Below are 25,147 nucleotides of genomic sequence, written 5' to 3'. Positions count from 1 at the left end.
GACTTGCATCTCAAGAAGCCCATGACCCCTTGAACTCTGCTCCCCCTCCTGCCCCCATGTTCTATCCATTGTAGTCTGGCTATCGATCCTGCTGCCCCGAGGCTGGGAGCTCTCGCTGGAGAAAAATAGTCACAATTAAAATCTCTAACGATAATGCGGAGCCAGCACCCCCTCCGTTTATCCCCATACAGAGCCTTCGTTGTCTTTCAAAGAATAGACTGCAGGGGGCAACCCTGCTCCATGCGGGGGAATAGAATGTAGGAGCAACCCTGCCCCACTCTGGGTTGTAGGGGGCGACCCTGGGAAGAGGCTGTAGGAGGTGACCCTGCCCCCTGGCGGGGGGAATAGGCTGGAGGAGGTGATCTGGCCACCCTCCAGGGAATAGACTGCAGTTCCACCCCAGTTAACAACATACAGAGTCTTTCTCCTGTAGGTCACCAGGTCAAATCCAGCCCCAGCTGGCCCTTTCCTCTCTGCCTGAGATGAGTTTGCTGGCTCTCCGGTGGGCTCAGCCCAAGCAAGGGAGACCAAGATGCCCTCTCCACCACTGTGGGGGCATACTGGGGGAAGTGTGTGCTGGGGGAGGGATCGCTCTCCGCTGCTGCCCCTGCTCTGGGAACATTGGGACAATTCTGGCTGCCACTAATTAAGATCCACCCCCCATCCCAGTGCCTGTGGACACCAGCTGCTCTGGGTGAGATGGGTGGACAAGGGTGTGCTAACTGGGGTGTGGGATCCTGGTAGGACAAGGTGCAGGGACAAGCTGGTGCTGGGGAAGGTGTGGAGGGGTTGTGACTGGAGGTTTTAACTGGGGCAGGCTCTCAGGGGTGTGTATGTGGCTGGGGCAGGCTGTCTGGGGTACATGTGTGGCTGGGGCAGGCTGTCGGGGGGGAGCTGTGGCTGGGGCAAGCTGTCGGGGGGGTGTGTGGCTGGGGCAGGCTATCGGGGGGGGAGGGGAGTTGTGGGTGGCAGGCTGTCGGCGCAGGGTGGGTGCAGGTGTGGCTGGGGCAGGCTCTCGGGGGTGGGGGCAGTTGTGGCCAAGGCTGCTGGGAATGGGCTGAATGCTGACATGACCATGTGACTTGCTTGTGGTTTTGGATGGAGGGAGCTGCCCCAGGTCAGGCCAGACCAGACCAAAAGGATGGGGATGGGGAACTCAGCAGAGGGGGGCTGGGGCTCTCATAGCTCAGCCCCCCACGCCCAGCGCTTTTGCCAGGACATCGTCCAGTTGGGAAGTGGAGGCTGCAGATTCCTGTGGGGTGTTAGAACATGGGATGCAATCGGGGTGTGTGGAGGTGGTGAGAGAGAGAGAGCACAGGGGATGGGGGCTGAGCACAGGCAGGACAGCATCTCACCACCTTCAGGCCCTAGTGGGAATCGCTCTGGCTGCCTGGCTTGCCAGCTGGGTTTATGGGAAAGGAGCGATCGGACAGATAATCGGGGCTGGTGGAAGTCTGGGGCCAGAGCACGAGGCAGAGTAGGGAGTTATGGGAAAGGCTAAAGCAATGGGGATCACTGAGCCAGGGGAAACACTGTGTGGGATAAAACCTAATAGTCCCTCTCAATACACTCCTGTCTGCCCTGCTCTGCCTCTACCCCATATGCACCCCCATCTAGCTATTTGAATGGGGAAACTGAGGCATGGAGCAGGGTAAGTGACTTCCTCAAGATCACATACTGAGTGAATGGCCAACCTGGGGATAGGTGCAGGGAGTCCTGACTCCCAGTCCCCCTGCCCTGCTGTAACCCACTAGACCTCATTCCCCCACCAGAGCTGGGGTTAGAACCCAGGAGTCCTGACTCCCTGCTCCCCTGCTCTAACCCACTAGACCCCACTCACAACTTGATTCTTAGCAGAGGAGTGATTGTTTCAGACGTTGTATCAGCCTATTAGCTCAGAGTCTCTGCACATGCAAGCAGGTATTACTGTCTCCCTTGCACTTGGGCTGCTTTCCCCTCTCGCAGCAGTTGGCTCAGGCTCTCTGCACACTCAGGCAGGTGTTGCTGCATTGGTCGGTTACTCTTGTTTCTGTTGTTATTGCAGTGACGAGAAACATTCTGGCTCTGGGGCAGTGGATCTGGGGTCGTGGAACTGGCAGGACAGGGGGGAGGAAGTGGCAGTGCTGAAAGAGGTGGGCAAGGGGGATGTTCTTAGCTTTGGCCGACTTCTTTGGAAAGCAGCCTTGCCAGCAGCTGCACGCTTCAGCTTGGAGCAGGGCATGGCCCTGGGCAGAGACCACGACCCCCGGGGTTCTTGATGCCAGTGGGTGGGTGCTGTGCTAGTGGGGAGGGTGCCTGGTGGGGATTGGCAGGCTCTGATGGCTGTTGTCAAATGCAGGCTCCTGTGACTGGTTGGGGGGTGCTCCAGCAGGAGGCGCTGTGCTGCCCAGGCTAATAGGGACTCTAGTCTCAGTGTAAGATCCCTGCTGAGGTTCCCCTGACGCATCCCCGCACAGAGTGTGGGAGCCTGCATGGCCACCTGCTGGGGGGGGGGTAGGCGGGAGCATGTGAGCAGGACACAAGCCCTTGCTCTGCACTCGGGGCCGCCTTGGCCTGTTCCCTGCCCCTCCCTTCCCCGCCCCATACCCCTGCTGCGGGCCCAGCCAGAACCCCCTCCCCCAGAACCCGCTCGTCTCCACATCCCTTCCCCCCACATCCCTGCAGCCAGTGCCCTCCCCCACACATGCCTCTATCTACGAATGCATGCCTCTGCTCTCCCCATACACATTTATCTATTCATCCATCCCTTCAAGTCTGTCTCTTTCTTTCCCTTTCTGTTTCATTCCCCCTTTTCCCCCCTTCCAGGCTGTCCCTTGGGGTCACCCTTTCTGAGCTCCTCTCTCCCAATCACTCCTCTCCCTCGCACCCCAGGTCTGGCTTGGAGCCCCCCATGGGCAGCTGCTCCATATGGGGTGCAAGCAGATGGGACTAAGAGGGATGGATCCAGTCCAAGGTCATGGAGCTTCACCAGAGAAAAGTGCTTACAGAGGGGCTGAGAGGCGGGCAGGGGGATTGGGTGGGAGCCAGGTAGCGTGGCCCTGGGGTTAGCAAAGAATTAATTGCTCCCCCAGCTTGTCCCTGCTGAGGTGATTTATATCCTGCCAACACAGAGCCCTGAAGAAGCAATTTAGGAGCCTGGCTGCTGTGGGGGAGGCCAAGGGGTTGAATTGACTGGCTACTTAGCACTCCCTGTGCTGCGTGGGAGCAGGCTGGGACAGCAATGCCCCCTAGGGGGTGCTGTGCTGCAGGGAGCAGGCAGGAGCCCAGTAGGGGGCGCTTTCCCCTCTTGGACTATGCTGACCCCAGTGCCCCAGCATGATGCTAGGGGGCACTGTGCTGCGATAAATTCTGGTTTTCCAATGTGACATAGAGCCAACGTGAACCCCTGTGTTCATTAAATCCTCAGGCATTGAACCTGGTGTCTTGGCAAAATCCCAGGTGGGTGAGTCCATTCTGTCTTGCCGCAAAAACTGCTGTTTGAATTTGATACGGCGTTTTCCTTCAATTCGTGTCCACAGAAGTCAGGCCATGTTGCTGTGTGGGAGTTAAATAATGCTGCATCCCACCCCAGAAGTGGCTGCATCTCACCGCCCTGTGATCCCTGTGTAAACAGCCCCCACTCCCCATCCAGAAATGTCCCCCATCCCAACCTTACTGCTCTTCTGAATACACATCTCTCACAGTCACCCTCCCCAGCTGTCAGATTGGCACATGAAAGGTCTAATCCTAGTTCCTGTGGACACAGGTACCAGCAGCCTGCTGGCAGGCTGAGGTGTGATCTGTGGCTGGCTATGGTTTTTAAACCCTTCTTGCAGTGAAAGAATAATTTGTTTCATTTAGATTTTATAACCTTTGCCATAAAGAGAGGGAGAAAACGGAAAAGCCAGGCCGACAGCACAGAGTTCAGGTGCTGTTAGGAACAGATTTATAGAGGTGCTGTGTGTGACACAGGCCTAGTGGGTCAGGGGACTGTGAGTGCTTGGAGGACATGCTGTGGTGATGTTAGACTGATCTGAGATGCACCTTCTTCTGGGGTGATGCAGTTGCAAGCAGAGGGAGAGTATGCTTTGGGCCAAGGGCTGTGTCTGAAATGCAGAGGAGAGGGGTGGGGAGGCAGTGTGGCCTAGTGGGCACTGCTCTGGGACTCCACTGACCTCCGCTGGGTTCCATTCCTAGTGCGGCCACTGGCTGATAGATGACCTTGGGCAAATCACATCCCTGCTCTGTGCCTCAGTTTACCCCTCTGTAAAGTGGGGTTAATGATGCTGACCTGCTCTGTAAAGTACTTTGAGATCTACTGATGAAAATCCCTAGATCAGAGCTACGTATTATTGTTGTTTTATACTGAGTTAGGTATATGATGTAAAATCCAAGGGGAGACAAGGCACTGGAGTTGTCTTCATGATATGCAGGGTCAATCCTGGTGTGCGGCAGTCTGTGGAGTCGGGGGGGGGCCTCTCTCCCCTTGCAGTCAGTGCTGACCCCAGTGCGGCACTAGGGGGCGCTGTGCTGCAGTCTGTGGAGTGGGAGGCTCACTGGGGGGTGCTGTCCCTAGGTCAACCAGTGACACTGGTATAAAAATGCGCCGTGTTTTTGCCCAAGACTCTCTAAGTGGAGTTGCTCCTAAGTGCGACATTACTCTTGGCGAGCCAGGTGTTGGTGCTTGGGCTGAGTGCCTGTCTGTGGGCAGATTTCATGGGGCAAAAAGCTGGCTCTTTAGGAAATTGTGTTTTCCCGAGCGGGAGATTGTTAGGGAACCAGCCCCCCTAGCCTCCCCCAGCCCCCCGTGTCCTGACGGGCTCTGATCGCTGCCGCGAACGACTGGCGCTGACACTAACAAGATGATTGCGGGGGCCGGGCACAGGCGAGACAGGCAAATTTGTTTCTTCAGCATCACCAGATGGCAAGTTAATTGTCAGGTGCCAGCAGCAGAGGGGCACTCCCCTCACTGGCAGCACTGGGCCGGAGGGTAGGGGTGTCTCTGCTGCCAGGGCAATAGCTGCTCGGGCAATGGGAGATGAGGATTGAGAGCACACTCAGACAGACAGACAGACAGACATGCACACACATACAGTGACACCACTGCTTGAATACAGACCCTGGGCCCCCTTATTACCTTTAGGAGCCACCTCGCTTCTGTCTGAGGGGCCTCGTACTTCTCACTACTGTTTAAATTCAAGCAGGCCCCTTGACAGGCAGGGCCCCCCTCTTTTCTTCCCCGTACTTTGAGCACTGAAAGAGACACAGACATACACAAAGTGCTTTAGCATAGAGCAGCCTAGGGGTTGGAAAGGGGGCAAGGCCTCCTGGATTCTGTACCTGGCTCTGGGATGGGAGTGGGGTCTAGCACAGGGGAGGGGGCCTGGGAGCCAGGACTCCTGGGTGCCATCCCCAGCTCTGGCAGGGGAGTGAGGGCTGCTGGATTACAGCAGGGGCAGGCTGGGAGTCTATTTTTAGCTATGCCACTGACTTGAGTGAGTCACTTTTCGTCGCTCATTGCCTCTGTTTTCACACCCACCCTTTGTCTATTTAGACTGTGAGCTCTTTATGATAGGGATTGTGTCTCTCTGTAGGTCTGTGCAGTGCCCAGCAAAAAGGGGACCCCAATTTCAGTTGGGGGGGTCTATGCGCCCCCTGGCACGACGGGGCCCCGATTACAGTTGAGTCCTCTGAGCTCTACAAATGAATAATAACATAGACGCAAAATGATGATATTTACACACCCTTTGTGTACATGCCCCTTTCTCGAATGCTCTCATTCTGCCTTGTGCACACACACTCCTCGTGCACCTGCCCTCTTCTCGCACACTCTCATCCCACCTCCTGCACACACACTCCTCATGCACCTGCCCCCTTCTTGCACGCTCTCATCCCACCTCGTGTACACACACTCCTCATGCACCTGCCGCCTTCTCGCACTCTCTCATCCTGCCTTGTGCACACAGAGTCTGTGTGCTCCTGCCCCCTTCTTACATGTTCTCTAAACCTTGAGTGCACAAACCCGGTGTGTACCTGCCCCCTCTCACTGTGCCACTTTCTCTCTGTGCAGGGAAGGAGGAATACGTGGCGACCTTCAAGGGCAACGAATTCTTCTGCTATGACCTGTCCCACAACCCGATCCAGAGCAGCACTGATGAGATCACACTGTCCTTCCGTACCCTGCAGCGCAATGGCCTCATGCTGCACACGGGGAAGTCGGCCGACTACGTCAACCTGTCGCTCAAGAGCGGGGCTGTGTGGCTAGTCATCAACCTGGGGTCAGGCGCCTTCGAGGCGCTGGTGGAGCCCGTCAACGGCAAGTTCAATGACAACAACTGGCATGACATCCGGGTGACCCGGAACCTGCGCCAGGTATGCACCAGTGCCAGCTGGTTGGGACAGGGGGCTTGCACTAGTGATCCTCCCTGGGAAGCATTGTCTGTGGTGCGCCACAACCCCAAGGTATTGCTGGGGGGATGTGCCCCAGTGATGTCCCCCTCCAGGACAGCATTGTCTGTGGTGTGTCCCTGCCCCATGGCATTTCTGGGGGGACATGCCCCAATGATGCCCTCTCTGGGCAGTGTTGCTGGGATGGGAATTTGCAGGGAGCCAGAACACCCTCCCCCAAATATTTCATGGTGCCAACGGTGGGTGCGGGTGCATGGGCTGTGGTGCCAGTGGGCAGTGGGTAAATGGGCTGGAAGCTGGGCTTGGTTCTTCTTTACTTCCTTGGTCCCCAGCAGTCCAGATGCCAGCAAGAGGATGTGTCTGAAACAAATTCACCTAAGGTCCTCTCAGCCCCATAAATTTCCCCCACCCCTTCCCCAAAAGAGGAGCATTGCCTCCTAACGTATATCCCCCCTCCCTCCTGGAGACGAGCTAGCATGGAGCCACAATGAGCTAGAGACAGATCCACAAGGGGCCTTAAATTCCATGCACTCAGCTAAGGGCATTGCCCCATTGCCCCCCGGGGGTCCTGAGCCTCCCGCAATGAAGACAAGGGGCCGGGTGTTGCAGTTAGCCACCACAGCTAATAGGAAGGCTGTTCTGTGGCTGATTTGGGGAATGGGACATGGGGTCTTTCCCCTCTAGGGGGTGTTGGCTCCAATCCAGCCCCAGGGAGGATGGACTGGCTGGCTTCGGGGGGAGGGCAGGGAATGGTATATGGGCCTCCCCCAGAGCTGGGGAAAGAACCCAGGAGTCCTGATACCAAGTTACCCCCCTCTAAACCACTAGACATCACTCCCCTCCTGGAGCCAGGCAGAGAGCCCAGGAGTCCTGACTCCCAGCCCATGCACAGACGGATATGGGCTGTGCTCTACTGATGGATCCCTCTGTGTGAGGCTGGCCAGGTGTGTCCTGGGTATGGGTACTGTTCCCCCCACCCGTGGGTCAGTTCCCCACTCTGTGGCTGGCCCGGGTGAGAGGAATTGTTGCCTGTGGGCATTGTGGCCCATGCGCTCTGCACAAATCCACCCATCGCACTGATCAGAGCTGGCAGTTCCCAGCATCTTTGGATATCTGGACCTGCATGATGCTGCAGCGCAGGAGCCAAGGAGAAATGGATGGGAGACCTCCAGTCCCCTGCCCCTCAGGGCTTGGCATGCCCCCCGCCCGAGCCACTCATGCCACTGCTAAACACCCACTGATCTCCCAGCAGCCTCATGGAAGGGACTCCTGGGTTCCATCCCAGCTCTGGGATGATAGAGGAGGTTGGGTGGGAGTGAGGGGGAGGTGTGTGGGGTTCGTGTGTATTGGGGGTGGTGGGGGAGGTAGAGGAGGTTGGGTGGGGGTGAGGGGGAGGTGTGTGGGATTGGTGTGTACTGGGGAGAGGTGGGGGAGATGGAGGTCGGATGGGGGTGAAGGGGAGGTGTGTGGGGTTGGTGTGTACGGGGGAGGTGGGGGAGGTAGAGGAGGTTGGATGGGGGTGAGGGGGAGGCGGGTGTGGCTGGTGTGTTCTGGGGTAAGTGGGGGAGGTAGAGGAGGTTGGGTGGGGGTATAGCAGAGATGGGGAAGATGGTGGGGGTGTAGGAGAGGTTAGGTGGGTGTCCAAGGAGTGGATGCATGGGGTGCATCTGGCTCACCCCTCCCCCTCCCTGCCTGCAGACTGAGGCTCCCCCTCCATACTGGCTTCTCCTTCTAACCTGGTTTCTGATTCTTTCCCTTTTTTTGGACTAAAGTTAATCAAGAAAAATAATTAACAAAAAGCAGGACAAATTTTTAACAGTATCAGGAACTGGAGTGGGGGAGCTGGTTCCTCTCCCCTCGCCAACTTGTCCCCAGCACTCCCCCAATAATACACTCCTCCCCACACAACATACAAGACAAAATCTGGACTCCCCTGGCTGGGGATACAGCTCACTCCCCGACTCTCTGCTGACCCCAGAGCCACTTAGGATCTACTAATCCTGCTAACACAGGCCTTGCTTTTCCTCCTTCCCGCTCCCCACCCTTCACCCCCCCCAACTCCCCACCTCGTTAGAAATTACGTTGACGACTTTTTTGTGTGTGTGTTACTAACACGCTTCTTGAAAGACTCCAGCTCTCAACCAGAGACGCCAGAACTAACCCTCCTTGTCTCATCCAATGGAATGTCGGTCATTTCTTTTCAAGTCTTTAATTTAAATAGTCTCTTTTCCTTTCTTTTATTCTTACTAACCAAGATCTCTCTCTCTATAATACTTTATGGTTGGGAGGGGGAGGAGTTTGTTCGGGGGAGTGGGATGTGCGAGGGGATGGTGGGTGGAGTCTTTTTTTTTAAAAAAAACCTGATCGCCCTTCTTGCGATGGGAAAATTGATTTTTTCCCTCTTTTATCTCCCTTGATTTTCACGGTTGGTCATTTTTTTCCTTTTCTTTTCTGTTTTTTTTTATTATTCCCCCTTTCCCTCATTTATTTTATTTTTTTAATACATATAGCACGCAGGAATTGGACACGCTATGGTAAACAAACTGCATTACCTGGTAGATATCACTCTAATTGTCTAATCGTTTGGTTTGCCGTGGGTTTTATCTTTTCCCCTCCCTCCTTTCTGTTTTTACTTAATTAACTGGGTTTTTAATTATCATTATTTTAATTTCTTAATTTTTTCTTTAAGTACTACACAAAGAAAGTGAAATGTAATTTTCAAAACTTAAAGGTTGCAATAAACTACGCAAACACACATAAAATTAACAACTAAATAATCAAACTGTGTGATAAGTCTAAAATCAAGAACTGGAAATGAACTGGTCAGCTACCCTGGAGTCAGTGCAGAATCAACCCTGCTGCCAGAGCAGAGTTGGTACAAAACGAAAAGAATCTAATACTCACCGTACAATCAAACTTAGGTGGGTGTAGATTGAAAACCAACCAATTGACCAAACCAAGGTTGGTATAAAATTGACATGAACCAAAAATCAATGTCAGTATAAAATTGACGATAACCAGTAACCCAGGTTGGTATAAGATTAAAACCAACCTATTAAATGTGGTATTAAAAAAAACCATTGTTTTTGAACTGCTCAAGTTTGTAATTAATATTTTTTAACCAAAAACATTTTTAAGAAGTCTTTTTTTTTTCTTTTCCAAAAGCAACATTTTTAATTTATTTATATTTTTATTTATTTTTTGGGGAAAAAACTTTTTTTTTCTTTTCGAAAAGCAAAATTTTTTTAACTTTATTGGATTTTAAAAAAATAAAATAAAAAAATAAAAAATATATTATTTCTTTATTATTTCTCTTTTGGTTTTACATTTTTTTTATTCCTTTTACCTCCCCCCCCGAAAACAACAACAACAAAAAATCCATGGAAAACACCATCCCATGAAGCAACTTCTGTGCGCGTCACATCTGCTCCATGGCGGCAAACCCGCCAGGGATTGTGGGAAATGGGCTAATGGCAGCCAGTGGGATCAGGACCAGATGTTGATTGGGGGGGTGGGAGTAATGGGGGCAATGAAAAAGGGAACATTAATTTAGGGGTGCAAACTGCATTTCCCCCTCACCCCACCCCTCTGCACTATGCATCTGGGGTAGTTCCATGGGGTTATCCGCTCACACCTTCTCCAAAGCTGAGTCTCTCCGTTGCCCTCAGTGGGCTTTGGACCAGGCCTATAGGGGATGTCCCCCCAGTCCCATTGGGAATCCCACCCGATGGGTGTGGCTGGCTTCAGGCTGACCCGTTAACCCCACTGGATGTCCTGGCTGTCATTCCCACTCCTGCCACGGGTGGCGCCACTGGCCCTCCATACCGCATGGCATGCTGGGACTGACTGGGGCATGCTGCTCTTGTGTCCGGTTTTTATTTTGAGAGCGACTCTCTGGGGCTGAACTAACACTGTGTCTGACACCATCCTTCCCACCCTCCTCCCTTCCCCTTCCCCTTCCCTGCTGTCCCCCACCCCACTCCTCCCACAGCTCTGACTGACTGCCAGTGCCTTTCTAACAGGAGCACCGTAGTCTGGGCCAGTTCAGGAAGGATGTGGGGCCAGGGGGTAGGGACCATAGCTCCAGCCTGTGTGCGATTTGGGAGTGTGCATGGGGGGGTGGAAGGAAGTGAGCACATGGAGCATGTGCAGTGGGGGTGGTGTGGAGTGTGTAGGGCGTGTGCACTGGGGGGCTGTGAGCCTGTAGGATATGTGCACTGGAGCAGGGAACAGTAAGCCATTGAATAAAACAGTAACATCTGTGTACAATGGAAGCCAGGTATTCTGTTGCCAAACGAGGAGGCATGCTGCATCCCCAGCACCCCTTGTTCCAGTGCCCTGCCTGAGGGGACGGGGGTGCATTGGCAGGGTGAGCCTGTAGGGAATGTGGAAGGAGGCATATGAGTGTGAAGGGTGTGTGCATGGGAGTGCAAGTGTTCAATGATGTGAGCATCAGGATGAAGGAGTGTAGGGCATGTGCATGGAGGCATATGAGTGCATGGAGGTGTATGTGTTTCAGGGTTTGTAGGAAATGTGAAGCAAGGGTATGAATATGTGAATGTGTAGATCTGTGCAGCTCTACCATGCTCTGCCCCAGAGGTGGCTGCATGCAGTATCCCTGGGTTCACAGTGTTAAGGTCCCAGGGAACGCCATGGAGTGTGTGTGGGGAGGTTCACAATTGACTCTGGTCTGTGACTATTACACATCCCTCCCCACTGGTCTGGGGGGCTGAGACAGCTACCAGGGTGCATGATTCCCTGGGATGGTGCCAGCCACCTATAACCAGTCCATTCCCCTCCATCAGTTCAAGGGTAGCTCTCCCATCTGATCTCACCAGCCAGGAGAGTGTCCTAGGACTCAGTGTGTGAGCAGCCGCCTGCTACAGTCCTTGCCATATGAGTGTCTCGGGGTGGAGAGGGGTTCTGCGACCCCTCCCCATGCATAAGTGGGTGAGGGATGATGGCCATATACTAGTGTGATGTGTGTGAATCAAACACATCACATTGCTGTCAGTGCCCAGGGATGAGTGTGATTGTGCAGCGGACTTGTGGCCTCTCGTGCTTGTGCACACACAGAGGGACAGTTTCACATGGGTTCTCTGGGGGTGGGTGATGGTACAATGAATGTGCTTGTGCATGTGTGTGCAAGTTGATTGTGGACTTAGGTATGATTGTGTACTGACATTGCCCCATAGCGTGCAACACCGATTGTGCAATATAACACACAGTTCCTTTAGTATGTATACATGTGTGTCGAACCAACACTCTTCTGCTCTGTGTGTCTGTGCAACTCACACATTGCTGCTGAGTGTATGTGTTTTTGTGCATAGGTGTGCAATTGTACAATGAAAACCTTGCTCCTTTCTGCTTTTGTGTGATTGTGCAACATACACACTCCCCCTGGGTGTGCAGGTGTGTAGCAGTGACATCTGACTCCCTTGAATAGGCATTTTGCCCATTACTGAAAAGGCAGCACCCAAAATCTATGCCCAGAGTTTTAGGATTCATATAGGCAATGTGACGGGAAGGGGGAAAGCGCCCTGGTGTGTATATGGGGGGTAATAGCTTTGGGGGGGGTGAAGGTGGAATAGCTCGGGTGTGTGTGGTAATAGCTCTGGTGCCTGTGTGTGTGTGTGTGTAGGTGGAATACCTCAAGTGTGTGTATGCGAGTGTGTGCGGTAATAGCCCTGGTGCCTCTGTGTGTGTGTGTGTGTGTAGGTGGAATAGCTCGTGTGTGTATGTGCAGGTGGAATAGCTCTGGTGCATGTGTGTGCATCTGTGGGGTAATAGCTTTGGTGCATGTGTGTGTGTGGAGCGGGTGCATGCTGGTGTGTGTGGGAATAGCTCTGGGGTGTGTGTGTGTGTGTGTGTGGAGTAGATCTGGTGCATGTGGGGGGGCAGTAGCTCTACGTTGCACACATGCATGTGTGTGGGACAAAAGCTCTAGACACGTAAACGTTGGGGGGCTATAACTCTCGGGGCAATAGCTCAGGTGTGTGTGTTGGGCAATAGCTGTGGTGCGTGTATGTGGAGAATAGCTCTGGGGTGTGTGTGTGTGTGTGGGGAATAGCTCTGATGCATGTGGGGGGGTTGGGGAGGCTGGGAATAGCTCTAATGTGTATGTAGGGAGGGCAATAGCTCTGGTGCGGGTGTGGGGTGGGAATAGCTCTGTGACAGGGACTGGGAGCCAGAGTCAGGATCAGGGCTGGAGCAGACTGGAGCTGGACAGGAACTAGGCAGGAGTGGATCTGGAGCAAGGGTGGAATGAGGCTGGAGCATGGCTGGAGTAAAGCTGGGAACAATTCATGCACAATCCAGTGACCTGCTGCTGCTGAGCTTAAATGCAGACCTCTTGGCGCTTTTCAGCCAATCAGGTGGGCCGGCCAGTGAGGCCCAGCTCGGCTCATTAACCTGCCTGGAAGCTTTGGCTTAGCCGAGGGAATGTAAGCCCACAGTTCCTGACAGTACCGACCCCTTTCGGGGTGCCTTCTAAGGGCCCTCAGCCCGTGCTACTTGGGATGGGCCTGATGAAAGTCCTGTAGTAACCGTGGTGCATGAACTTTCTCTGCCGGTTCCCATGACTGGTAATCAGGACCGTAGCCCTCCCATTTCACTAAGTAATGAAGCTTGCCCTATACTTGCTTGGGGTCAATAATCAGTTGGACAAGGTATTTTTCTTGCCCAGGGAAGACAATGGCTGGCGACGAGAAGATGGTATTGACCTGGGAAGGGGTCCACAAGAGGGAGCTATGGAACACAGGATGGGTCTTCATTGACTCTGGAATAGAAACGTGAATATCACTGGGTTGATCTGCTTGAGAATCTTGAATGGGCCTAGCTATTGATGATAGTTGGGTTGATCTGAGATTTCAAGTTGATAGCCAGACTTTGTCCCCAGTGCTAAAGTGAGGTGTTTGCATGGCAGTCCTGATCAGCATAACACTTGTAGGTTTCCTTGGAGGCTTCCAGATGTTCTGTAAGTTCTTGTTGTATGTGATTCAGATGGGTGACTGGTCTGTCGCTGCAGGAACTGGGGAGTTTCTGGGCAATGCTGGGTGTAAGCAGAGATCAAAGCCATAATTTGTGTGGAATGAGCTCTATTGGGTTGAGGCATGGACTGAATTGTTGTAGGTGAACTTGGCTTATGACAGGAGGGAGACCCAGTTATCCTGATGATAATATAAGAACCACTGGAGGTATTGCTCTATGATCTGGTTTATCTAATCTGTCTGTCCATTGGCCTGAGGAAAAGAGCTCTCTATGCAGGAGATTTAAAAACCTGTGCCAGAAATGGGAAACAAATTGTGAGTCTCTGTCTGACACAATGCCATTCGGCAGCCGGAAGGCATGCTTCAGAAACAGGCAGGCTGTTTGCAGGGTTGTAGGGAATGTGTGTGAAGGGACAAAGAGGGCCATCTTAGTTAAGAAGTCAACTGCGCCTAGCACCACTGAACAATCATGGGAGCAAGATAATTCTACAATGAAGGCCAGGGACACGGTGGGCAAGGCCTGGAGGAGACCAAGTTGTAGAAATTAACATAATTTCATGGTAAACTAGTCCATGCCAGTGCATACCTGGCCACCGTGAAGTTCCATAAAACTAAGTTTCTTGTTTTAGTTCCACCAAAGGGACCAGCGAGCAGTGAGTCATGACATGATTTCAGAACTTTGAGCCTAGGCTGACCACCTGGGACATAAATGCATAGTTCCATAGTTAGACCATCAGGTGATATAATACACCTGAGGAACTTGATCATACTGTGATCAAATTCACATTTCTCCAATTTAACAATGAGATAATTCTGGCAAACCCTTTCCAAAACTCAAAATACATGTTGGTCATGAAGGGCTTGATCCTCAGAAAAAACAAGAATATTGTTGAGGTAGAGAGCGATGAATTGGTCCAACAGGTGTCTGAAAGTGTCATGGATAAAATGTTGGAACATTGCAGGAGCATTGCACAGCCTGAAGTCCATTAGTAAGTATTCCAAGTGCCCCTATCAGGTATGGAAGGCAGTCTTCCACTCATCCCCTTCCCAGATATGGACCAGGAGGGTTAATCCCTGTTTCAGATTCTTTTGTAGATACTGTTGGAGCATCCACAACTCAGGAACTGAGAGGGAGTAAATACATCCAAAAGGGATGTCGGCCCCTGGCTGGAGGCCAATGGGACAGTCATAGTGACCATGAGGCAGGAGGATATCAGCCTTCCTCTTGTCAAAGAATTCTGCAGTCACACTATTTCACCAGTATTGTCGAGGCAGGTGATGACGGAGAGTCTACTGGATTCAGCCTTTCTGTTCCAGGGTAACCAAAAGATCAGGGTTTCCTTGGAGTTATACTACAAATTAGCCTCCAACTTAAGACCTGGTTCAGGATGACAAGACTATTGACAGTAGGACAAAAGGAAACAAATCATTCCTGCCCTCCAGAGGATGTGTGGATCATGAGTGTGATAACACCATGGATGGCTAGGAAGTGCAAGAATAAACCAGACCCAACTGAATGGTTTTGCGATGCCGCTGAAGGGTTCTGACTTTTAAGGACACAGTCTCAGAGGTGATGGGACCTGATGAAAGGAGTGATCAGTCAATGGATTCTGTTACATTGGGTAAGTCCTTGTGCTGTGCTGGGATCCTGTGTGCGCAAGTGAAGTCCAAGTCCATAACGCTTCTGGAGGAGCTGGAGTCAATCATTGCTTTCAAGATGACCTCCATCAGAATAGGATGCCGTAGACAGAGTGGAAGCAGAAGGTGCTTTGATGCTGATCGGATGCCACACTAGTGGGGAGGTCCGGGAGCTGTGGCCTGGTGTTTCCCAGTTAAGATACAGAACTAGCCTTTGCAGGACAGGTCAAAGCAAAGTGCCCATATTCCCCACAGTAGAGGCAGAGACCCAATACCTGGCATCAGGCCTTCTCTGCCATGACTACCTACACAAGTTCAGACTGTGTGGCGGGCACTGGATATTGACTGACCAGTGCTGTTGAGATGGATGTGAATTAAGAAGCCACTCTCCTTTCTTGGCAATCTAAGGATTGTCAGTCTTGATGCATAGGTTGCTAAATGCATCCAGAGAAGTGGGGAGTTCTATCCATGCAAGCTCATCTTTGATTTCATCATTTGGATCAAGCCGGAAGCAATAGTGCTTAGAGGCCTTGTTGCATTCTGTGTCCATCACCCAGGTGTCAAAAATCTGCAGCGTAGTTAGTAACTGGCTGGCATCATTGCCTCAGGACCTGGAGCACGGCTTCTGCCCTGAGCATACAATTTGGGTGGTCAAAGATCACTGTTGTGCCTTGGACAAACTCCTTGAACTGACTCAAGAGGGGACTAGATTTCTCAAGCAGTTGAGAGGCCCATGCCAATGCTTCCCCAGTCAGCAGATTGTTGATGAGTCCCACCCTGGTTCGGTCTGTGGGAAACAACTGCAGGTCTAGCAGGAACAGGAGAAGGCACTGGTTCAAGAACCTGTGGAATTTTGTGTGATCACTGTCAAACTTTTTAGGTATTGAGATCTTTGGTTCTGGAGGGGCCTGAGTCACTGACTATGTGGCTTGCACCTGCAGTGCTACATTATGTGCCTGCAGGGCATCAACCTGGATTTGTAGGGGTCCATCCCTGCAGCCAAATCAGGTCTTCTCTGTTCTTTGGGCAGCTCAAACTATCAGGGACTGGGATATGGGCCGTCTTACCTAGTGGTTAGAGCCAAGGGTCAGAGCTGAAGTCAGAAACCAGGAGACAAGCCAAGAGTCAGAAGCCAGGCAAGGGACCAGGGCTGGAGCGAGGCTGGAAACAAGGCAGGCACAAGGGAGATTGCAGTTGCACGCATAAGCATTGAGCAACCACGGCCTGCTGACCTTAAATTCAGACCTGCTGAGTCCTTGCAGCCAATTGAGCGGGCTGGCCAATCAGGTGATTCTGCTGCTGCTCAGCTGGACTCATTAAACTGCCAGAAGGCTGAATTGGCCAGCTGTAAGCTCAGTTGAAAGGATCTTAAACCCATAGTTCTTGACCTTTGGAGGAGGGAGGAATAGCCCTGCTGTGTATATGTATGAATGTGAGCAATAGCTCTGCCGTGTGTGTGTCATGAACTGGGGCAGGAGTGGTAAGGTATAGTAGTCAGAGGCCAGGAACAGAGCCAAGGGTCAGAGCTAGAGTCAGGAACAAGGCAAGGGAGCAGGGCTGGAGCAGGACAAGAACAAGGCAGAAGTAGTTCTGGAGTAAGGCAGGGGACACAGAAGAAATTGCAGCTTCGGGCTTAAGTGTTGAGCGGCCACTAGCCTACTGCTGCTGCTGGGCATAAAAACAGTCCTGGTGATGTCTCTCAGCCAATCAGGGAATCTGCAGGTCAGCTAGCTGGTCTCAGGTTCATGATTCCTGACAGTACCCCTCCTCATTGAGGAGCACCTCCTAATGGCTCTAGGGCCAGGCATCTTGGTATAGTTTGGTGGAAGTCCCATAGTTGGTCTGGGACATAGATGTTCTCTATTGGTTCCCAGGACTTGTCGTTTGGACCATAGCCCATTCAGTCCACCAGATACTGGAGTTTTTCCTAACTCATGGGGAGTGGGAGGGGTCAAGAAATCGTTGTACCAAGTATCCTTCCTGCCCTCTAATGGTTATGGGTGGTAGCAGTGTGTTGGACCGGTTCAGGAATGCGTTCTCAGTGTAAGGCTTTAGAAGGGAGACATGAAATATAGGATGGATCTTTAGGGACTTGGGTAGTTGTCACTTGAATGTTACTGGGTTCTCCTGGTCTGAGATTGTGAATGGGGCCAGGTACCACTGATCTAGCTTGGCTGATTGGTGAGCTGATTGAAGATTCTGTGTGGATAACCAAACCAAACCAAACACCATGGCAAGGTTGGGGTGATCTGGCAATCCTGGCCAGCATGGTGCTTGCAAGCTTCTTTAGCAGATCACTACTATTCCTTGAGTTACTGGTGCACTTGATGCAGGTGGGTGGTCAAATCCATGGCAGCAGGTACTAGAAACACATGGATGTGTCTGGATGGCAACGTGGATGAAAGCCGTAGTTACCAAAGAATGGGCTTTGTTGGGTGGAAGCATGGGTTGCATTCTATAGGCAAATTCTGCACAGGAAAGCAGGGAAAACCAGTTATCCTGGTGGTAATTCAAAAAACAGTGGAGATACTGTTCCAGAATCTGGTTGACTCGTTCCGTTTGCCCATAAGTTTGTGGGAGATAGGCAGATGAGGTGAGAGGCTCAATGCCAAGAAGTCTTAGAAACTCCCGTCAAAAATGGGAAATGAATGGGGGACGCCAGTCTGACATGGTGCCAGTTGGTAATCCGTAGTAACAGAAGATGTTCTCTAGGAATAGATCTGCCATTTTCAGGGTGGTAGGGATGGCGTGGGATGGAACCAAGTGCGCCGTCGTAATTAGGAGATTGGCCAAGACTAGGATCATTGTGTGCCCATGAGAGCGAAGCCTCTCCCCAATGAAGTCAATAGATACAGTCGACCAAGGCTGGGGTGGAATTGGCAAGGGCTGGAGGAAGCCAAGCTGTCTGGAGGATGGACTCTTGGTTCCAGAGTAGAGGTTTGCAGGACTTTATATGTTTCTTGATGTAAGCGCATAGACCCAGCCACCAGAAAGTTAGCCAAACTGGGCTCCTGGTCTTGGATTGACTAAAGTGACCAGCAAGCAGCATGTCATGTCATAATTTAAAGACCTGAAGTCTAGGCTGGCCCTCTGGAAGACAAATGAGATCCCTGTGATAGAGAACACCATCTTGTAGTCTGAACTCTGAGTCAGGCTGGGCATCTGCACCTCCCAGGGTCTGGCAGATCAGGGTTGCAAACACAGTGGTGGACAGCAGAGAATGAATGCAGGGCATCAGACTGCTGTCTACAGAGCCATTGACAAAAATTTGGCACTTTAAGAACTATGAAAGGAGGTTCTCCACCAGGTTCAAGATACTCATCCTTAGAAGACAGAGCATTCACCTTTCAATATCCTGTCCCCGGACAATAGGTTACCATGAAGTCAAATCAGGCAACAAGGAAGGATCAGTGGATCTGGCGTTGATTGTGGTGTCTGGCCATTTGGAGAGATTCCAGGTTCTTGTGGTCCATGAGGACCTGGACTTGGAACTGGGCTCCATCTAAAGGATGACACCATTCCTCGAAGGCCACCTTGTCCCAGATATCATAATTTCTTTCCACTGGAGTTAGTTTACAGGAATGAAAGGCATAGGCTTGAAGTTGGCTATGGAGGCCCTCTTGTTTTGATAACACTGCACCTATGGCAAAGTTTGATGCATCAGCTTCCACCATGAATGGCTTAGTGGGATCTGGATGGATAAGGATGGGTGCTGTGGTGAATGCCTTTTTTAGCGGATCTCAGGCAGGGTGGGCTTCTAAGGACCAGATGAACTTGGATCCTTTTCACAAAAGCATTGTCATTGGAGTGACAAGGCTAGAAAACCCCATTAGCTGTTGGTAAAAGTCGCCCAAGTCCTGAAATCACTGTACCTCTTGTATGTCCTTTGGAGAAACCCAATTGGATATGGCTGCCACTTGCACAGGTCCATAGTTAGTCCCTTTGGGGAAACAATATACCCAAGGAATTTGACTGTGCCTTGGTCAAATTCACACTTCTTAAGGTTGGCATATAGGTTCTGGCAGAGTGTCTTTAGGGGCTTGTCTACACTTACCAGGGGATTGAAGCGCAGTGATTGATGCATCAGCGGACCATAGATCGCTCACCCATTGACTCATGTACTCCACCTGAATGAGAAGCACAAGGGGAGTCGATGGGAGAGCATCTCCCATCAACATAGCGTAGTGTGGACCCTGCGATAAGTAGATCTAAGTATGTTGACTTCAGCTACGTTATTCACATGTGTAACTTAGATCGATCTCCCCCCGTCGTGTAGATGCAGTGTATATGTTGGTTGTGGAGACCTAGATCTGCAGATGAAGGTCCTCAGAGGATGTCATCGAGGTAAATAATCACAAATTGGCCCAGCATTTCCCTAAAGATGTCATTAATTAAATGCTGGAAAGTCAACGGAGCATTGCACAAGTCAAATGGCATAACCAACTACTCCAAGTGTCCATACTCTGTGCAGAAGGCAGTCTTCTATTCATCTCCTTCTTGAATCTGAACCAAGTTATGAGTTCCACAAAGGTCCAATCTAGTGAAGTCCTTGGCAGAGCAAAGTCTTTCAGAGAGCTTGATGAGGGGGTAAGGGGTACGGTTCCAGATAGTAACGGATGAACCCCTTTTGCAGATTTTCTTGGTGATAGTTCTGGGGAACTTGTAACTCATGTTCTGAGGGAGAATAGATACGTCTGAAAGGTCCCCCTGCTCAACATGGAGGTCGATGGGGCAGCAAGATGTCAGCTTCCTTTTTGTTGAGCACATTGGCTAAGTTTTGATATTTGGTGGGTACCGAGGCTATTGGGAAGGCAGTGGGGGTTGCCGAGTTTCCCTTTGGACTAACCCCCTCTGTCTTGGAATACTCCTGGAGGCAGGCAGAGCTGCAGAGGACTTCTGCTCTGTGGTTGGACTTTGGGAGGCAAGATTACCAGCAGTATGGTGAGCTAATATGCCTCATGCCTGTCATCCAGTGGATATGTGGGTCATAGGTGATGGGCCAGGGAATGCGGTGCATGGGTCAACCCGCACTGAAGGATTTCTCTATAACCTTGAAAGGTAGTGACTTCTAAGGGGGCAGGACTGGTGAGTGACTGGGTCCAAAGAAAGGAGTGAACCATCAACGGACTCTACCAAGTCAGGAGTATTTTGCACTGGGTGGGGACATTATGCACTCAGGCAAATTCTAAGTCTCTGAAATTACATGAGGAACTGCAGTACACATGCGCTTCCAGGTAAACCTCCCACATTGTGGGTGCCATAGCTGGAGCAGAAGAAGGGGGTGTGTCAGGCACCAATTAGCCAACTGGAGTACTAGCAGAGAAATGTTTGTGCAAGATACTAGAGTGAGAGGTAGAACCGCAACCTGAGTCTGCAGGTTCTGCAAGATGAGACAGGAAGATGGCCTTAGCAGGATCCACCCCAGTAGTGGAAACTGTTCCTTCTCCATTTTTAGGTGGGCTACTCAAACTGGCATGAACGAGGGCATGAGCAGTCACATCTAGCGGTTAGAGCTATGGCGGACAGACCTAGTGATTGCAGTAGGGGTCAGAGCCAGTACCAGGCAAAGAAGCAGGACTGGAGTGGGACAGGAACAAAGCAGGAGCGGGCCTGAAGCAAGGCTGGAGACAAGGCTTAGAACAAGTCAGGCACAGGAGCAATCACAGGAGCAGATGTGTGTTGGTGGGGGTGACAGTTCTGGTGCTTCTGTGTGTGTGTGGGAATAGCTGTGTTATGTGTGTAGGGCGAGTAGCTCTTGTGTGGGAGAATGTGGTGCGTGTGTGTGAGTGGGTAGAAATTGCTCTGGTGCTTGAGGGGGCAATAGCTCTGGAAGGGGGAGCAAATAACTGGTGTATGTGGGGGGAGAATATCTATGGGGTGTGTGTGTGTGCAGGCAGAATCTCTCTGCTGTGTGGATGTTTGGAGGGATAGCTCGTGTGTACATGTGAATGTGAGAAGTAACTCATTTAGTGGGGAAATGTCTGTGCGTTTGAGTTCTGGTCTGTGGAGGGGGAGAACTCTAGTGACTGTTTGATGGGAAAGCTCTGGTTTGTGTGTGTATGGAACTCTGTTGTGTGTGAGGGGAAGAGCTTTGTGGAGATACTGTGTTGTGACTGGGGGGAGAGCCCTGGTCCATGTGTATTGATGGGAGTTCCGGGGTATGTGCCTGGCAAAGGAGAGCTCTGGGGCGTGTGTGTGGAGGGATAGCTAATGTAGGTGTTGGGGGGGAGACCTCTGCTGTGGAAGGGGGAGCTAGCTCTGGTGTGTGTGTGTGTGTGTGTGTGTGAGAGAGAGAGAGAGGGAGGGAGGGAGGGTTCTGTGGTGTGTGAAGAAGGAGCTCTTGGGGGGGGAGTGTGTGTGTATATGTGTGTTTTAATGGCTCTGGTGTGTGTGGGTGTAGGGAGGGTTTTGGAGTGTGTGTGTGTGACAGAGAGAGAGAGGGTTCTGCAGTGTGTGGGGAAGAGGGATATCTCTGGTTTGTGTGGGGAAGGCCGTGTGTGTGTGTGCGTATGTATGTATGTGTGAGCTGTAGGATGTATGTGAGGGAGGGCTTTGGTGTGTGTGGGAGGAGGGTTCTGGGGTTGTAGTACAACCCACACTCTTGTTTACCGATCACACAGGTGCTCCCGTTACAAACCACCTCCCAGCCAGCCCACTCCATCTCCATCATTTTAAGCCCCCCCCTTCTCCCTCTCTCGTGCATGCCTCAGCTTGCATTTCTCTTTTTCTCTCTCTGCCCCCCATTGGTCCGTGACCCCGCATTGAAACCCCCAAACCTGTCTAACATGCACGGCTCTGGCTATTGCTCATTCTGCCTTTTTGCCCTGCATGGCTTTCCTCTCTCTCTCTGTCCATCCGAGTCTCTTTCTCTTCGCTGATCTCTCTCTCTTTGATGATTAATTAATTAATTAACCAAGAGCCATGATTAATGCCAGCTGATAATTAACTCCTGTGGTACTAATACTGTGCTAATGAAGATTGTCTTACTGTTCCTACTAACTGCCATTTTTCTGTCTGAACTTTTAAGTTTGTCTGAGGAAAACAGATCCCCAAATTCTTTTACTAATCCAAAACATCCCCACTCCCTTCCCCACAGCAGTGCTCTGTCCTATGCTGGGCCTGTTTGGACTGGGATCCCTCCTTTTAGATTAGCTTTTTAGTGGGGGCAGTTTGTTCGCAGATGAGATTTTTGGTTTTTAACTAACAGATTTCTAGCCTGGCTCTGACAAGAGAATGGTGTCTAGTGGTTAGAGCAATGGGATGGGAGAGAGCTGGGAGGCAGAACTCCTGGGTTCTATGCCCAGCTCTTGCAGGGAAGTGGGGTTGAGTGGGTTAGAGTGTGCAATAGGTGGGGCTGGGAGCCAGGACTTCTGCCTTCTATCCCCAACTCTGGGTAGGGAGTGGGAACAGGGTAGGGTTGGGAGTCAGGACGTCTGGGTTCTATGCCCAGCTCTTGCAAGGAAGTGGGGCCCAGTGCGTTAGAGCTGGGGGGATGGACTAGGAATCACAGCTCCTGAGTTCTATCATTGGCTCTGGATGGGGAGTGGGATCTGGTGGTTAGAGGAGGGAGGGCTGGGAATCAGGATTCCTGGGTTCTATCTCCAGCTCTGGGAGGAAACTGGGGGTCTAGTGATAAAAGCAGAGGGAGCTGGGAGCTCCTGTTTTATTCCCAGTTCTAGGTTGGGGGTGGGAGGCTGTTGTCTCTGGCAGAGTCTTCCCTGACTCACTCTGTCTGGGAGCTTCCTCTGCTCTTTTCACCCAGCCAGGTCAGGATCCAGGGATGACTTCAGCCGCTGCATATTCTGTTAGCTGGAATGTCATAGGGCATGTCTGAGTGTCACTCCCATGTGGTGATGTGGGTCTTCATTGGCCTGGTGCTTAGTGGAGCCTCTTCCAACCACAGGGTCAGCCTGTCTAGCAGCTTAAGGGACAGTTCCACCCCAAGGCTGTAGCCTTTGACACAGCAGGACTTGAGGAGGGGCACTGTCTACAAGGAGGGACCCCAGCTTGGATTATATGCCTTCCTGCCCTTCCCTTCCCCTTCCTGTTCTAACTTCTTTTGCATGTCGTTGTACTGACCAATACTAATGTGACCCCCACAGCCTCCCCTCCCCCGCGTCCCCTGCTTTATGGGGAAGAGGAAATGAACCAATTGAAAGGAGTTTAACAAACCACAATTCCCCACCCCCAAATCCCTCACCATAACCTCCCACCCATGCACTCCCACTCGGTATCAAGAAACAGCCCCCCAACATACAGCTCCCCAACAAAGAAAAACACAACTAGTCCTCCTGGCCCCCTTTCTAATCCCCCAATAAACATAATGGTTCCTCCAGGCCAGAGCCCTCATATGCACAAGATTTGATGGGTTGAAACAAGAATTGGGAGGATGGGGGTACAAAATACAGCCCCATCCTGTCTCCCACAAACCTCATGACAAGGGGTTAACAATTTGTTCTACGGTTGTTGTGGTACCTATATACCAGGGGAAAATGCTTCCAGCAGAGCCTGACTTACCTCATCCCACTACTTCAGAGATCAAGCCTGGATCAGAACCAGCACGCAAAACAGTGGGGTGGACTTTGGATGTGAACTAGAGTCAACACTGTGATCCGGTTAGCGAGCATTGTGAGGCAAAGCCCCCATCTGTGCTGCAAGGGGTTGCTGTGGCATTGGGGTTCAGGTCCTCCCATTGCAAACAGGATGGATGTACGGGGCATCAGGGAGGGCTGGTGTGGTAATAGAGGAGCTATCTGTGTACTGATACACCCTTGGTGTGTGTGTGTACTACCACTGGAATAGGATCAGAACAGCCTATACAGCGAGTGTGTGTATGTACTGCCCCCTACTGGACAGGTTCAGAAATGCCGGTGTGTGTTTGTATATGCTGCTTCATAGTGAACAGAGGCAGTTCTGATTTTGTTTTGGTGTGTGTGTGAGAGAGAGAGAGGATCAGGAGTGTGTGTGTGTGAGAGTGAGAGAGAACACACTCTCTGTGTATGTACTACCACTACTGGATAGGATCAGAACTGCCTATGTGTACATGTGTACACTGCTCGATTCTAGGATAGAATGAGGACTGCCTCTAGGTTTGGTGGTGTACTGCCCCCTTCTAGACAGGAGCAGAATGGCCTCTGTGTGTGTGTATACTGCTCAATGTATTGTTCAGGACTGTCTGTATGTGTATTTGTGTCCTTCTCAATACTGCATAAACAGAGGACAACCTGTATGTGTGATGCTCCCTACTAGATAGGATCAGAAATGTGTGTGAGCATACATGCATATATACTGCTCCCTACTGGAGATGATCATAACTGTGTGTGCAACTGTATTGCACCCCACTGAACAGGATCAGAACTACCTGTGTGTGTGTGTGTATACTGTTCCATACTGTATAGAATCAGAACTGTGTGTGTGTGTGTGTATGCATGTGTGCGTGCACATATACTGCCCCCTATTGGACAAGATCAGAACTGCCTCTGTGTCTGCATGTGTGTGTATTCCTCCATACTGTATATAATCAGAACTGCCTATGTTTGGGCATGCTTGTAAGTACTGCCCCATACTAGACATGATCAGAATGTGTGTGTGTGTGTGCACGCACGCACATGATGCTCCCTATTAGATAGGATCAGAAGTCCAAGCATGTGTGCAAATGGATGTGTACTGCCTCCTACTGGAGATGATCATAATTCTCTGTGTATGTACTGACCCCGCCGAACAGAATCAGAACTGCCTCTGTGTGTGTGTGTGTGTGTGTGTGTGTGTAAAACTATAGAATCAGAACTGCCTATATGTGCGTGCTTATATGTACTGCCCCATCCTGGACATGATCAGAACTGCTGCAGTGTGTGTTTTTGTGCATTGCTCCCTACTAGAGAGGTTTGGAACTGTGCATGTGTTCCTGTATGCCTATTGCCCCCTATGGCAGATATTTATCATAACTGCTTGGGTATGTGTATGTATTACCCACTGCTAGATAGGATCAGACCAACCTGTGAGTGTGTGTGTGTGAGAGAGAGAGAAAGAACAAGAACTGTCCCCTACAGGATAGAATGAGAATTTCCTGTATGTGTGTGTATGGACTGCTCCTGGATAGCTAGGATCACAGCTCTGTGTGTATGCGTGCGTGC

General features: G+C 51.3%; 1 protein-coding gene across 17 annotated transcripts in view; it reads left to right on the top strand.

The window, feature by feature from the left end:
• NRXN2 (neurexin 2) overlaps window positions 1-25,147 on the top strand; it is a 249,736-nt gene that overhangs the window by 68,723 nt on the left and 155,866 nt on the right. For 14 of the 17 annotated variants that reach the window (XM_084633520.1, XM_084633517.1, XM_084633519.1 and 11 more), the window contains 2 exons: window positions 6,050-6,351; window positions 8,898-8,921. In XM_084633520.1, the coding sequence (XP_084489646.1) occupies window positions 6,050-6,351; window positions 8,898-8,921 (326 nt within the window). The remainder of the gene's footprint in view (window positions 1-6,049; window positions 6,352-8,897; window positions 8,922-25,147) is intronic. The other 3 variants (XM_084633518.1, XM_084633528.1, XM_084633526.1) reach the window with 1 other exon arrangement.

This window comes from Lepidochelys olivacea, assembly GCF_965140295.1.
Source record: "Lepidochelys olivacea isolate rLepOli2 genome assembly, chromosome: 7".
Taxonomy (NCBI): Eukaryota; Metazoa; Chordata; order Testudines; family Cheloniidae; genus Lepidochelys; species Lepidochelys olivacea.
This window is presented reverse-complemented; position numbering and strand designations above follow the sequence as displayed.